Below are 12,955 nucleotides of genomic sequence, written 5' to 3'. Positions count from 1 at the left end.
AGATCAGTTGCTTCTCTCTCCCACCCACCCTCCATGTTCAAAATAAAGAACATGCCCTCTTCCCTTGATTCCTCTCAAATACAGCAACGTGTGTCTTTAGATTCATGAGAAAAGCAGTGTGGAGGCAGGGTGGGGATTAGAAGGTGCAGAGCATGGCAGAGGCTGCAGACTGAGTATTGAAAATTCCAGTTCTTTTAAAGTCCTGAGAGCCCATCTGTACAGGGAAAGAAGTTCTTTTTGTTGCTGTTAATTTATTTTTTAATTGAAGGATAATTGCTTTACAGAATTTTTTGTTTTCTGTCAAACCTCAACATGAATCAGCCATAGGTATACATATATCCCCTCCCTTTTGAACCTCACTCCCATCTCCCTCCCCACCCAACCCCTCTAGGTTGATACAGAGCCCCTGTTTGAGTTTCCTGAGCCATACAGCAAATTCCCATTGGCTATCTATTTTACATATGGTAATGTAACTTTTCCGTGTTACTCTTCCCATACTTCTCACCCTCTCCTCCCCTCTCCCCATGTCCATAAGTCTATTCTCTATGTCTGTTTCTTCATTGCTGCCCTGTAAATAAATTTTTCAGTACCATTTTTCTAGATTCCATATATATATATATATGTATACGTGTGTTAGAATACAATATTTATCTTTCTTTTTCTGATTCACTTCACTCTGTATAACAGGTTCTAGATTCATTCATCCACCTCATCAGAACTAACTCAAATGCATTCCTGAGGCCTGGCGTGCTGTGATTCATAGGGTTGCAAAGAGTCAGACATCACTGAGCTACTGAACTGAACTGAACTGAATATTCCATTGTGTATATGTACCACAACTTCTTCATCCATTCATCCGTCAGTGGACATCTAGGTTGCTTCCATGTTCTGGCTATTGTAAATAGTGCTGCAATGAATAATGGGATACATATGTCTTTTTCAATTTTAGTTTCCTCAGGGTATATGCCTAGGAGTGGGATTGCTGGGTCATATGGTGGTTTTATTCCTGGTTTTTAAAAAATCTCCATACCGTCTTCCATAGTGGCTGTATCAGTTTACACTCCCACCAACAGTGCAAGAGCGTTCCCTTTTCTCCACACCCTCTCCAGCACTTATTGTTTGTAGATTTTTTGATGATGGCCATTCTGACTGGTGTGAGGTGACATCTCATTGCAGTTTTGATTTGCATTTCTCTAATAATGAGCAATGTTGAGCATCTTTTCATGTGTTTGTTAGCCATCTCTGTGTCTTCTTTGGAGAAATGTCTGTTTAGGTCTTTTCCCCACTTTTTGATTGGGTTGTTTGTTTTCCTGGTATTGAGTTGTATGACCTGCTTGTATATTTTGGAAATTAATCCTTTGTCAGTTGTTTCATTTGCTATTATTTCTTCCCATTCTGAGGGTTGTCTTTTCACCTTGCTTATAGTGTCATTTGCTGTGCAGAAGCTTTTAAGTTTAATCAGGTCCCACTTGTTTACTTTTGTTTTTATTTCCATCACTCTAGGAGGTGGGTAATAGAGGATCTTGCTTTGATTTATGTCATCGAGTGTTTTGCCTACGTTTTCCTCTAAGAGTTTTATAGTTTCTGGTCTTACATTTAGTTCTTTAGTCCATTTTGAGTTTATCTTTGTGTATGGTGTTAGGAAGTGTTCTAATTTCATTCTTTTACATGTAGCTGTCCAGTTTTCCCATCACCATTTATTGAAGAGGCTGTCTTTGCCCCATTGTGTATTCTTGCTTCCCTTGTCAAAAATAAGGTACCCATAGGTGTATGGATTTATTTCTGGGCTTTCTATCTTGTTCCATTGGTCTATATTGTTGTTTTTGTGCCAGTATCATACTGTTTTGATGACTGTAGCTTTGTAGTATAATCTGAAGTCAGGAAGGTTGATTCCTCCAGCTCCATTCTTCTTTCTCAAAACTGCTTTGGCTATTTGGGGTCTTTTGTGTTTCCATATGAATTGTAAAATTTTTTGTTCTAGTTCTGTGAAAAATGCCATTGGTAATTTGATCACATTGAATCTGTAGATTGCATTTGATAGTATAGTCATTTTCACAATATTGACTTTTCCTACCCAGGAAGATTGACTATCTCTCTGTTTATGTCATCTTTCATTTCTTTCATCAGTGTCTTATCATTTTCTGTATAAAGTTCTTTTGTCTCCTTAGGTAAGTTTATTCCTAGATATTTAATTCATTTTGTTGTGTGGTGAATGCAATTGATTCCTTCATTTCTCTTTCTGATTTTTCATTGTTAGTGTATAGAAATGCAAGTGATTTATGTGTATTGCTTTTGTATTCTGCAACTTTGCTGAATTCACTGAGTAGCTCTAGCAATTTTCTGATACTATCTTTAGGGTTTTCTATGTACAGTATCATATCATCTGCAAACAGTGAGAGCTTTACTTCTTCTTTTCTGATCTAGATTCCTTTTATTTCTTTTTCTTCTCTGATTGCTGTAGCTAGGACTTCTAGAACTATGTTGAATAATAGTGGTGGAAGTGGATACCCTTATCTTGTTCCTGATCTTAGGGGGAATGCTTTCAGTTTTTCACCATTGAGAATAATGTTTGCTGTAGGCTTATCATATATGGCCTTTACTATGTTGAGGTAGGTTCCTTCTATGCCCATTTTTTGCAGAGTTTTCTTGAGAAATCTGTATGCAGGTCAGCAAGCAACGGTTAGAACTGGACATGGAACAACAGACTGGTTCCAAATAGGAAAAGGAGTACGTCAAGGCTGTATATTGTCACCCTGCTTATTTAACTTCTATGCAGAGTACATCATGAGAAATGCTGGACTGGAAGAAACACAAGCTGGAATCAAGATTGCTGGGAGAAATATCAACAACCTCAGATATGCAGATGACACCACCCTTATGGCAGAAAGTGAAGAGGAACTAAAAAGCCTCTTGATGAAAGTGAAAGTGGAGAGTGAAAAAGTTGGCTTAAAGCTCAACATTCAGAAAATGAAGATCATGGCATCCGGTCCCATCACTTCATGGGAAATAGATGGGGAAACAGTGGAAACAGTGTCAGACTTTATTTTTTTGGGCTCCAAAATCACTGCAGATGGTGATTACAGCCATGAAATTAAAAGACGTTTACTCCTTGGAAGGAAAGTTATGACCAACCTAGATAGCGTATTCAAAAGCAGAGACATTACTTCGCCAGCAAAGGTCCATCTAGTCAAGGCTATGGTTTTTCCTGTGGTCGTGTATGGATGTGAGAGTTGGACTGTGAAGAAGGCTGAGTGCTGAAGAACTGATGCTTTTGAACTGTGGTGTTGGAGAAGACTCTTGAGAGTCCCTTGGACTGCAAGGAGATCCAACCAGTCTATTCTGAAGGAGATCAGCCCTGGGATTTCTTTGGAAGGAATGATGCTAAAGCTGAAACTCCAGTACTTTGGCCACCTCATGCGAAGAGTTGACTCATTGGAAAAGACTCTGATGCTGGGAGGGATCGGGGGCAGGAGGAAAAGGGGATGACAGAGGATGAGATGGCTGGATGGCATCACTGACTCGACGGACGTGAGTCTGAGTGAACTCCAGGAGTTGGTGATGGACAGGGAGGCCTGGCGTGCTGCGATTTACGGGGTCGCAAAGAGTCGGACACGACTGAGCGACTGAAGTGAACTGAATCATAAATGGGTGCTGAATTTTGTCAAAGGCTTTTTCTGCATCTCTTGAGATGATCATATGGTTTTTATCTTTTAATTTGTTAATATGATGTAACACATTGATTGATTTGTGTATATTGAAGAATCCTTGCATCCCTGGAATAAACCCAACTTGATCATGGTGTATGAGCTTTTTGATGTGTTGCTGAATTCTGTTTGCTAAAATTTTGTTGAGGATTTTTGCATCTATGTTCATCAGTGATATTGGCCTGTAGTTTTCTTATTTTGTGTTGTCTTTGTCTGGTTTTAGTATCAGGGTGATGGTGGCCTCATAGAATGAGTTTGGAAGTGTTCCTCTGCAATTTTTTGAAAGAGACTTAGAAGGATAGGCATTAGCCCTTCTCTAAATGTTTGATAAAATTCTCCTGTGAAACCATCTGGTCCTGTGCTTTTGCTTTTTGGGAGATTTTTGATCACAGCTTCAATTTCAGTGCTTGTACTTGGGTTGTTCATAATTTTTATTTCTTCCTGGTTCAGTCTTGGAAGATTGAACTTATATAAGAATCTGTCCATTTCTTCCAGGTTTTCCATTTCATTGTCATATAGTTGTTCATAATAGTCTCATAATCCTTTAAATTTCTGCATTGTCTGTTGTAACCTCTTCTTTTTCATTTCTAATTTTGTTGATTTCATTCCTCTCTCTTTTGTTCTTGATGAGTCTGGCTAAGGGTTTGTCAATTTTGTTTATCTTCTCAAAGAAATAGCTTTTAGTTTTATTAATCTTTACTATTATTTCTTTCATTTCTTTTTCATTTATTTCTGCTTGGATCTTTATGATTTTCCTTCCATTAATTTTGGGTTTTTTTTTTCCTTCTTTTTCCAGTTGTTTTAGGTATAAAGTTAGGTTGTCTATTTGATGTTTTTCTTGTTTCTTGAGGTAGGATTGTATTGCTATACACTTCCCTCTTAGAACTGCTTTTGCTGCATCCCATAGGTTTTGAGTTGTGTTTTCATTGTCATTTGTTTCTAGAAAATTTTTGATTTCCCTTTTGATTTCTTCAGTAACCTGTTGGTTATTTAGAAATGTGTTGTTTAGTAAGTTCTAATGGGTGGTTGACAGCTCCTGTCCCAGGACCTTTCTCCACCTTATATGCTGTTCTTCTGGGGCTGCGGCCAAACCACCAGATTCCAGCTCATCATTTACTCTTAGCTTTCTTCTTCTCTTACCTCTATCCATTCATCTATGCATAGAAAACCTGGATTTCACAATGAAAAGTTTTCTTCCCAAAAAGAGCTCTTCTGACAATGAAAGGAACTATTTTTTCAGATATTTTTGTAACAGTTGACATGAATTTAAAGGTAAAGCAAGAAACTTGTTAGATATTTTCAACTCACTGTGGATGACTTTGAGTGTCTGCTTTCCTTTATCATAAGAATCTCTGTGGGAATGTTTGAAAAACATTACTTTAGGGATTTAAGGAAGACAAAGGTGGATGAAGGGGGCTACATGCACTTAAAATAAAATCCATACTCCTTTACTGACCCCCACAGTTTGTCTTCAGCCTCTTCTGGTCAGTCTTTCCCTTAGTCCGCTATGTTCCAGCTACACTGAGCCTCTTGTGATACTTAGGATCCTCAGCCCCAGGGCCTTTGCACTTGCTGTTCCCTTTGCCTGGTATGCTCTTCTGCATTCTCTCCACTGCCTCCTGCTCTTTCTCCTGATCAAATGTCATCTCCTCAAGGCTTTTCCTGATTTGTCTTCAAGATGCTTCCCTACCTCTATTCATCTTTATTCCAGCAGCTCTGTTGTTTCCTTTATGTCTAATTATTTTATTCATAATCTACTGATAAGTATTTTGTTTCTTACATTTTAATATCTGGTTTTCCCACTGAATATAGCTTCATGATGTTAGGGACCAGGACTAGTTTGTTCATTACTGCATCCCCAGGACATAGCACAGTGCTGGACTTTTAGTAGGATCTCAGTAAATGTTTACTGAATGAATGATTGAATGGGGTGTCAAGTGTACTCCTCTAAGGATGGTTCTGTTTTCTTACTGTTTCCTAAAGATGTAGGAGCATCCTTATCAAAGGAAGGAAGTTATGATAACAGAGGAAAAGGCATGGAATTGATAGTTTATATCAAGGAAACTTTCTTATGTGACATTTCTTTTAGTTAGTGCCATCTGACCTGCTAACCCAGGGAACTCACATGGCTGTTCTTTATTTATTTATTTATTTAGTTATTTATTTGGAGGCTAATTGCTTTACAATATTGTGGTGGTTTTTGCCATACATTGACATGAATCAGCCATGGGTGTACATGTGTCCCCCATCCTGAACCCTCCTCCCACCTCCCTCCCCATCCCATCCCTCAGGGTCATCCCAGTAAACCGGCCCGAGTGCCCTGTCTCATGCATCGAACCTGGACTGGCAATCTATTTCACATATGGTAATATACATGTTTCAATGCTATTCTCTCAAATCATCCCACCCTTGCCTTCTCCCACAAAGCCCAAAAGTCTGTTCTTTACATCTGTGTCTCTTTTGCTGTCTCACATATAGGGTTATTGTTACCATCTTTCTAAATTCCACTATATGCATTAATATACTTATTGCTGTTTTTCTTTCTGACTTATTTCACTCTGTATAATAGGCTCCAGTTTCATTCATCTCATTGCTGCTGCTGCTGCTGCTAAGTCGCTTCAGTCGTGTCCGACTCTGTGCGACCCCAGAGACAGCAGCCCACCAGACTCCCCCGTCCCTGGGATTCTCCAGGCAAGAACACTGGAGTGGGTTGCCATTTCCTTCTCCAATGCAGGAAAGTGAACAGTGAAAGTGAAGTCGCTCAGTCTTGTCCGACTCTTCACGACCCCATGGACTGCAGCCTACCAGGCTCCTCCATCCATGGGATCTTCCAGGCAAGAGTACTGGAGTGGGGTGCCATTGCCTTCTCCGATCCACCTCATTAGAACTAGTTCAAATGCATTCTTTTTAATAGCTGAGTAATACATTGTGTATATGTACCACAGCTTCTTGAAGAAGGTAAAAGATTCCCATTGGGGGCTTTTTGCACATTTTGTACAACCAGAGAAATCAATCTGAAGAGGTGAGATCTACATTCATGAAATAGTTTCCAAAATTCTAAATTCAGAACAGTTAAGAATGATTATAAAATTTGCCATATTTCAAACAGTCAAAGACATAGTCCTTAATAATTGTATTATGACTTTCGGGTTGATTATCTCTTAAACAAAATTTTATTCTTTAATCCACAGGTCACAGTTTTTATCCACGTGAACCCACATGGCTTTGTTACGAAAAAGTAAGATTACAAACTTTGGAAAGTTATGATTAAAATAGATATTTTGGAGGACTGTTTTGATGCTGGGTCTTCTTCTGTGTCTTCTTCTTTTATTTATTTATTTTTGAAATTTTCTTTGATTTTCATGGATAGTTTTCCAAAGGCAATTCTTAGCATTATCATAGGAGGATGATTTCTGTAGAAAGTTAAGTGTTTTGCTCAGGGGTAGATTTTTCATGAGAGTGGTCTGATGGTTCTATAAAAGTTGCAAATATGGTTTATTTTCTCATTTTAAATAAATATTCATGTTTGTGTCTAATTTGTAATTTGTCTTCTTATTCTTAAAGAGTCATCTCAAATTATTTAATCTTATGACACCATTAAAACCTGGATTTGCCTGTGATTTTATATCCATTTGTTTGTGAATCTAGTGGGAAAATAATAACCTAATTGTGTTACTGTTACCCTCAGAGTAGAGCTGCCCAATGTAGCAGATAAAAAGATGAAATATCCAGTTAGACTTGAATTTCTAATAAACTATGAATAATTTTTTTAGTGTAAGTATATCCCCAATACTGAATGGGATATACTTATACTAAAAAAGGGTCAGATGGTAGAGGCATTGGGCTGCTTCCCCAAACTGGCTGTGGGATGGGAATGTTAATCAGTTGTATTGACAAACTCTAAATTTTGTCTCTTGTCTTCTGCTTCTCTGTATTTCTGTTTTAAACTGAGTATAGTACCTGCTTGTCTCTGTCTGAATCTGATAACCCAGAAAGGCAGAGAGGAGATGGTGGGTGTCAGTAAGGCAGAACAACTGAGCTTTAGGATGTAGCTCTGAAAGGTATCCATGAAGACTGTCCAACTCCTTCCTTTTCCAAATGTGAAGACAAATGCCTAGAGGCCAGAAAATAGATCAGTATGAAGCCAATAAATGAATATCTTGATGCACAAAAATAGTAAATGATAATACATAAGAGTTTTAAAGTCTTTATTGGGCCTTCATGGGCTTTGTTAACTCTCAAAACACCTCTGAAAGGTAATGATTATTATTACAATCCCCATTTAGCAGATGAGCAAACTGAGGCTCAGGGAGGTTAAGTAATCTGTACATCAGACTGCCTGGGAAGAGCCCTGTCTCTTCTTAAACTACACCTGACATCCTTGAGTATCATCAGTATCATAGATTAACCCTTGACTCCAAATGCTGTCTGCTTAGAGAAAGGTTCTAGATCTGTACTTCTGTGTATGTCAGAAATGTCAGGGAGCACATGTGTTCACACTGGCTATTCTAAACTTAATCCACAATTTCAGTTTGACAGGTTAGACTTGAACATGTTTCTATCTTTATTTCAGTTAACCAGGTGTTGCTGTTCCTTCTGATTGTGACCCTCTGTGGGATTCTGTATAAGAAAGTTCATAAGGGGACCATGCTCAGGAATGAAGCAGGTATGATAAGTGATGCAAGCCAATCACAAAAAGATGAATACTGTGTGATTCCACTAATATGAGACAGAATAGCCAAATTCATGATGACAGAAAACACAGTGATGACTGCCAGGAGCTGAGTGGGTGGGGGAGGGAATTAGTGTTTACTGGGTATAGAGTTTCTGTTTTACAAGATGAAAAGTGTTATGGGGATGGGTGATACTGATGGTTGTACAACAGTTGTGAATGTATTTAATACCATTGAACTGTACACTTGAAAATGGTTAAGATGGTAAGATTTTTTTGTAATATATTTATTTGGCTACACCAGATCTTAATTGCAACATGTGAATTCTTAGTTGAGGAATGTGGGATCAAGTTCCCTGACCAGGGATCAAACCCCCAGCCCCCTGCATTGGGCAAACAGAGTCTTAGCCACTGGACCATCAGGGAAGTCCAAGATGGTAAATTTCATGTTGCATATTTTACCACAATAAAAATGAATATAGAAAAGAATGAAGCAGGTAAGCAGGCACGTAGTCTACCAAGAAGAGATACCTAATTGGGACTTCCCTGGCCCAGTGGCCAAGACTCTGAGCTTCCAAATGCAGGGGGCCTGGGTTCAATCCCTGGTCAGGGAACTAGATCCCACATGCCACAACTAAGAGTTTGCATGCCATAACTGATGATGAGCTAAATGAGTGGGATGGGGGAGGCAGTGGAAGGGAGGTCCAAGAGGGGATACATGTATACATGTATACATATAGCTGATTTGCTTTATGGTACAGCAGAAGCTAACACTGAAAAACAGTTATACTCCAATAAATAATAATAATAAAATTTAGACTCTGCATGCCACAACTAAGACCCAGGACAGCTAAATAAAGGAATGAATGAGACAAAATACTTAAGGACACAATTTTAGTCTTTTCAATAGGTGGGTTCAGAGCCAAGCAAAAATTTGGTCAGTTTCCCAGGACTTGTTTGTAGAAAACCCACCAAGACTAACATTTTAGTTGTGTTCTAGAGTTATTACTCCTACTCAAACTTTAACACTTATAAGAACCACCAGAGGGTGTGTTAAAACACACTCCTGGCCCCAAGTTTGTTTGTTTGTTTTTTTTTTCCCAATCTATCTTTTTAAAATTAATTAATTTATTTTTGGCTGTGCTGGGTCTTCGCTGCTGTGCAGGCTTTTCTCTAGTTGCAGAGAGCAGGGGCTGCTTTTCGTTAAGTGCGGTGGCTTCTCTTGTTGCAGAGTGAGGGCTCTGTGCTGGCGTCAGTAGTTGCGGTTTGAGGGCTCTAGAGCACAGGCTCAATAGCTGTGGCGCATAGGCTTAGTTGTACAATGGCCTGTGGGATCTTCCTGGACCAGGGACCAAACCTACATCTCCTGCATTGGCAGGTGGGTTCTTTATCACCCACCCACCAGGGAAACACCATTTGTCACTTTTTAATCAGCAAAAATAGCCTCATTTAGGGCTTTCCAGGTGATGCTAGTGGTAAAGAATCTGCCTGCCAATACAGGAGATGCAAGAAATCGCTGGGTCAGGAAGATCCCCTGCAGAAGGAAATGGCACCCTACTCCTGTATTCTTGCCTGGAAAATTCCGTGGGCAGAGGAGCCTGGCAGACTACAGTCCTTGGGGTTGCAAAAAGTTGGACATGAGTGACTGAACACGCAAATGGCCTCATTTAACTTAATACTAGGGGGTTAGGGCTTCAGCATCATGCATTTTAGGGCTATACAATTCAGTCCACAATAGTACGGAAAGAATGACTCAGTAAATTGCTTTGAGAAAGAGAGAAGGTCATATAAGGCCAAATGTTTTTCGAACTTCAAGCTCTTTACTCCTCACATTTCATTTCCTGCCCATAGGCCAACACATTCAGCTGGCTGATCCCACTGCAAACTCCTTTCTCCATGGAAAGAAATGAGTTGCTTTTATAATAGCTGTTAAAAGAATTGTGGTCCACTGGAGAAGGGAATGGTGAACCACTTCAGTATTCTTGCCTTGAGAACCCCATGAACAGTATGAAAAGGCAAAATGATAGGATACTGAAAGAGGAACTCCCCAGGTCAGTAGGTGCCCAATATGCTACTGGAGATCAGTGGAGAAATAACTCCAGAAAGAATGAAGGGATGGAGCCAAAGCAAAAATAATACCCAGCTGTGGATGTGACTGGTGATAGAAGCAAGGTCTGATGCTGTAAAGAGCAGTATTGCATAGGAACCTGGAATGTCAGGTCCATGAATCAAGGCAAATTGGAAGTGGTCAAACAAGAGATGGCAAGAGTGAATGTCGACATTCTAGGAATCAGCAAACTAAAATAGACTGGAATGGGTGAATTTAACTCAGATGACCATTATATCTACTACTGCGGGCAAGAATCCCTCAGAAGAAATGGAGTAGCCATCATGGTCAACAAAAGAGTCCAAAATGCAGTACTTGGATGCAATCTCAAAAACGACAGAATGATCTGTGTTCATTTTCAAGGCAAACCATTCAATATCACAGTAATCCAAGTCTATGCCCCAACCAGTAACGCTGAAGAAGCTGAAGTTGAACGGTTCTATGAAGACCTACATGACCTTTTAGAACTAACACACAAAAAAGATGTCCTTTTCATAATAGGGGACTGGAATGCAAAAGTAGGAAGTCAAGAAATACCTGGAGTAACAGGCAAATTTGGCCTTGGAATACGGAATGAAGCAGGGCAAAGACTAATAGAGTTTTGCCAAGAAAATGCACTGGTCATAACAAACACCCTCTTCCAACAACACAAGAGAAGACTCTACACATGGACATCACCAGATGGTCAACACTGAAATCAGATTGATTATATTCTTTGCAGCCAAAGATGGAGAAGCTCTATACAGTCAGCAAAAACAAGACCAGGAGCTGACTGTGGCTCAGTCCATGAACTCCTTATTGCCAAATTCAGACTGAAATTGAAGAAAGTAGGGAAAACCACTAGACCATTCAGGTATGACCTAAATCAAATCCCTTATGATTATACCGTGGAAGTGAGAAATAGATTTAAGGGCCTAGATCTGATAGATAGAGTGCCTGATGAACTATGGAATGAAGTTCGTGACATTGTACAGGAGACAGGGATCAAGACCATCCCCATGGAAAACAAATGCAAAAAAGCAAAATGGCTGTCTGGGGAGGCCTTACAAATAGCTGTGAAAAGAAGAGAAGCGAAAAGCAAAGGAGAAAAGGAAAGATATAAACATCTGAATGCAGAGTTCCAAAGAATAGCAAGAAGAGATAAGAAAGCCTTCTTCAGCGATCAATGCAAAGAAATAGAGGAAAACAACAGAATGGGAAAGCTAGGGATCTCTTCAAGAAAATCAGAGATACCAAAGGAACATTTTGTGCAAAGATGAGCTCGATAAAGGACAGAAATGGTATGGACCTAACAGAAGCAGAAGATATTAAGAAAAGGTGGCAAGAATACACAGAAGAACTGTACAAAAAAGATCTTCATGACCCAGATAATCACGAGGGTGTGATCACTCACCTACAGCCAGACATCCTGGAATGTGAAGTCAAGTGGGCCTTAGAAAGCATCACTACGAACAAAGCTAGTGGAGGTGATGGAATTCCAGTTGAGCTATTTCAAATCCTGAAAGATGATGCTGTGAAAGTGCTGCACTCAATATGCCAGCAAATTTGGAAAACTCAGGAGTGGCCACAGGACTGGAAAAGGTCAGTTTTCATTACAATCCCAAAGAAAGGCAATGCCAAAGAATGCTCAAATTACCACACAATTTCACTCATCTCACACGCTAGTAAAGTAATGCTTAAAATTCTCCAAGCCAGGTTTCAGCAATATGTGAACCGTGAACTTCCTGATGTTTAAGCTGGTTTTAGAAAAGGCAGAGGAACCAGAGATCAAATTGCCAACATCTGTTGGATCATGGAAAAAGCAAGAGAGTTCCAGAAAAGCGTCTATTTCTGCTTTATTGACTATGCCAAAGCCTTTGACTGTGTGGATCACAATGAACAGTGGAAAATCCTGAAAGAGATGGGAATACCAGACCACCTGACCTTCCTCTTGAGAAACCTGTATGCAGGTCAGCAAGCAACAGTTAGAACTGGACATGGAACAACAGACTGGTTCCAAATAGGAAAAGGAGTACATCAAGGCTGTATATTGTCACCCTGCTTAACTTATATGCAGAGTACATCACGAGAAACGCCGGACTGGAAGAAACACAAGCTGGAATCAAGATTGCCGGGAGAAATATCAATAACCTCAGATATGCAGATGACACCACCCTTATGGCAGAAAGTGAAGAGGAACTAAAAAGCCTCTTGATGAAGGTGAAGGTGGAGAGTGAAAAAGTTGGCTTAAAGCTCAACATTCAGAAAACGAAGATCATGGCATCTGGTCCCATCACTTCATGGGAAATAGATGGGGAAACAGTGGAAACAGTGGCTGATTTTATTTTTTTGGGCTCCAAAATCACTGCAGATGATGACTGCAGCCATGAAATTAAAAGACGCTTACTCCTTGGAAGGAAAGTTATGACCAACCTAGATAGCATATTGAAAAGCAGAGACATTACTTTGCCAACAAAGGTCCATCTGGTCAAG

General features: G+C 39.6%; 1 protein-coding gene across 1 annotated transcript in view; it reads left to right on the top strand.

The window, feature by feature from the left end:
* GLT8D2 (glycosyltransferase 8 domain containing 2) overlaps positions 1-12,955 on the top strand; it is a 42,002-nt gene that overhangs the window by 11,974 nt on the left and 17,073 nt on the right. The window contains exons 2-3 of the mRNA NM_001046266.1: positions 6,896-6,942; positions 8,278-8,370. Coding sequence (NP_001039731.1) covers positions 6,924-6,942; positions 8,278-8,370 — 112 coding nt within the window. The 5' untranslated portion in view covers positions 6,896-6,923. The remainder of the gene's footprint in view (positions 1-6,895; positions 6,943-8,277; positions 8,371-12,955) is intronic.

Source organism: Bos taurus, chromosome 5, assembly GCF_002263795.3.
Source record: "Bos taurus isolate L1 Dominette 01449 registration number 42190680 breed Hereford chromosome 5, ARS-UCD2.0, whole genome shotgun sequence".
NCBI lineage: Eukaryota > Metazoa > Chordata > Mammalia > Artiodactyla > Bovidae > Bos > Bos taurus.
This window is presented reverse-complemented; position numbering and strand designations above follow the sequence as displayed.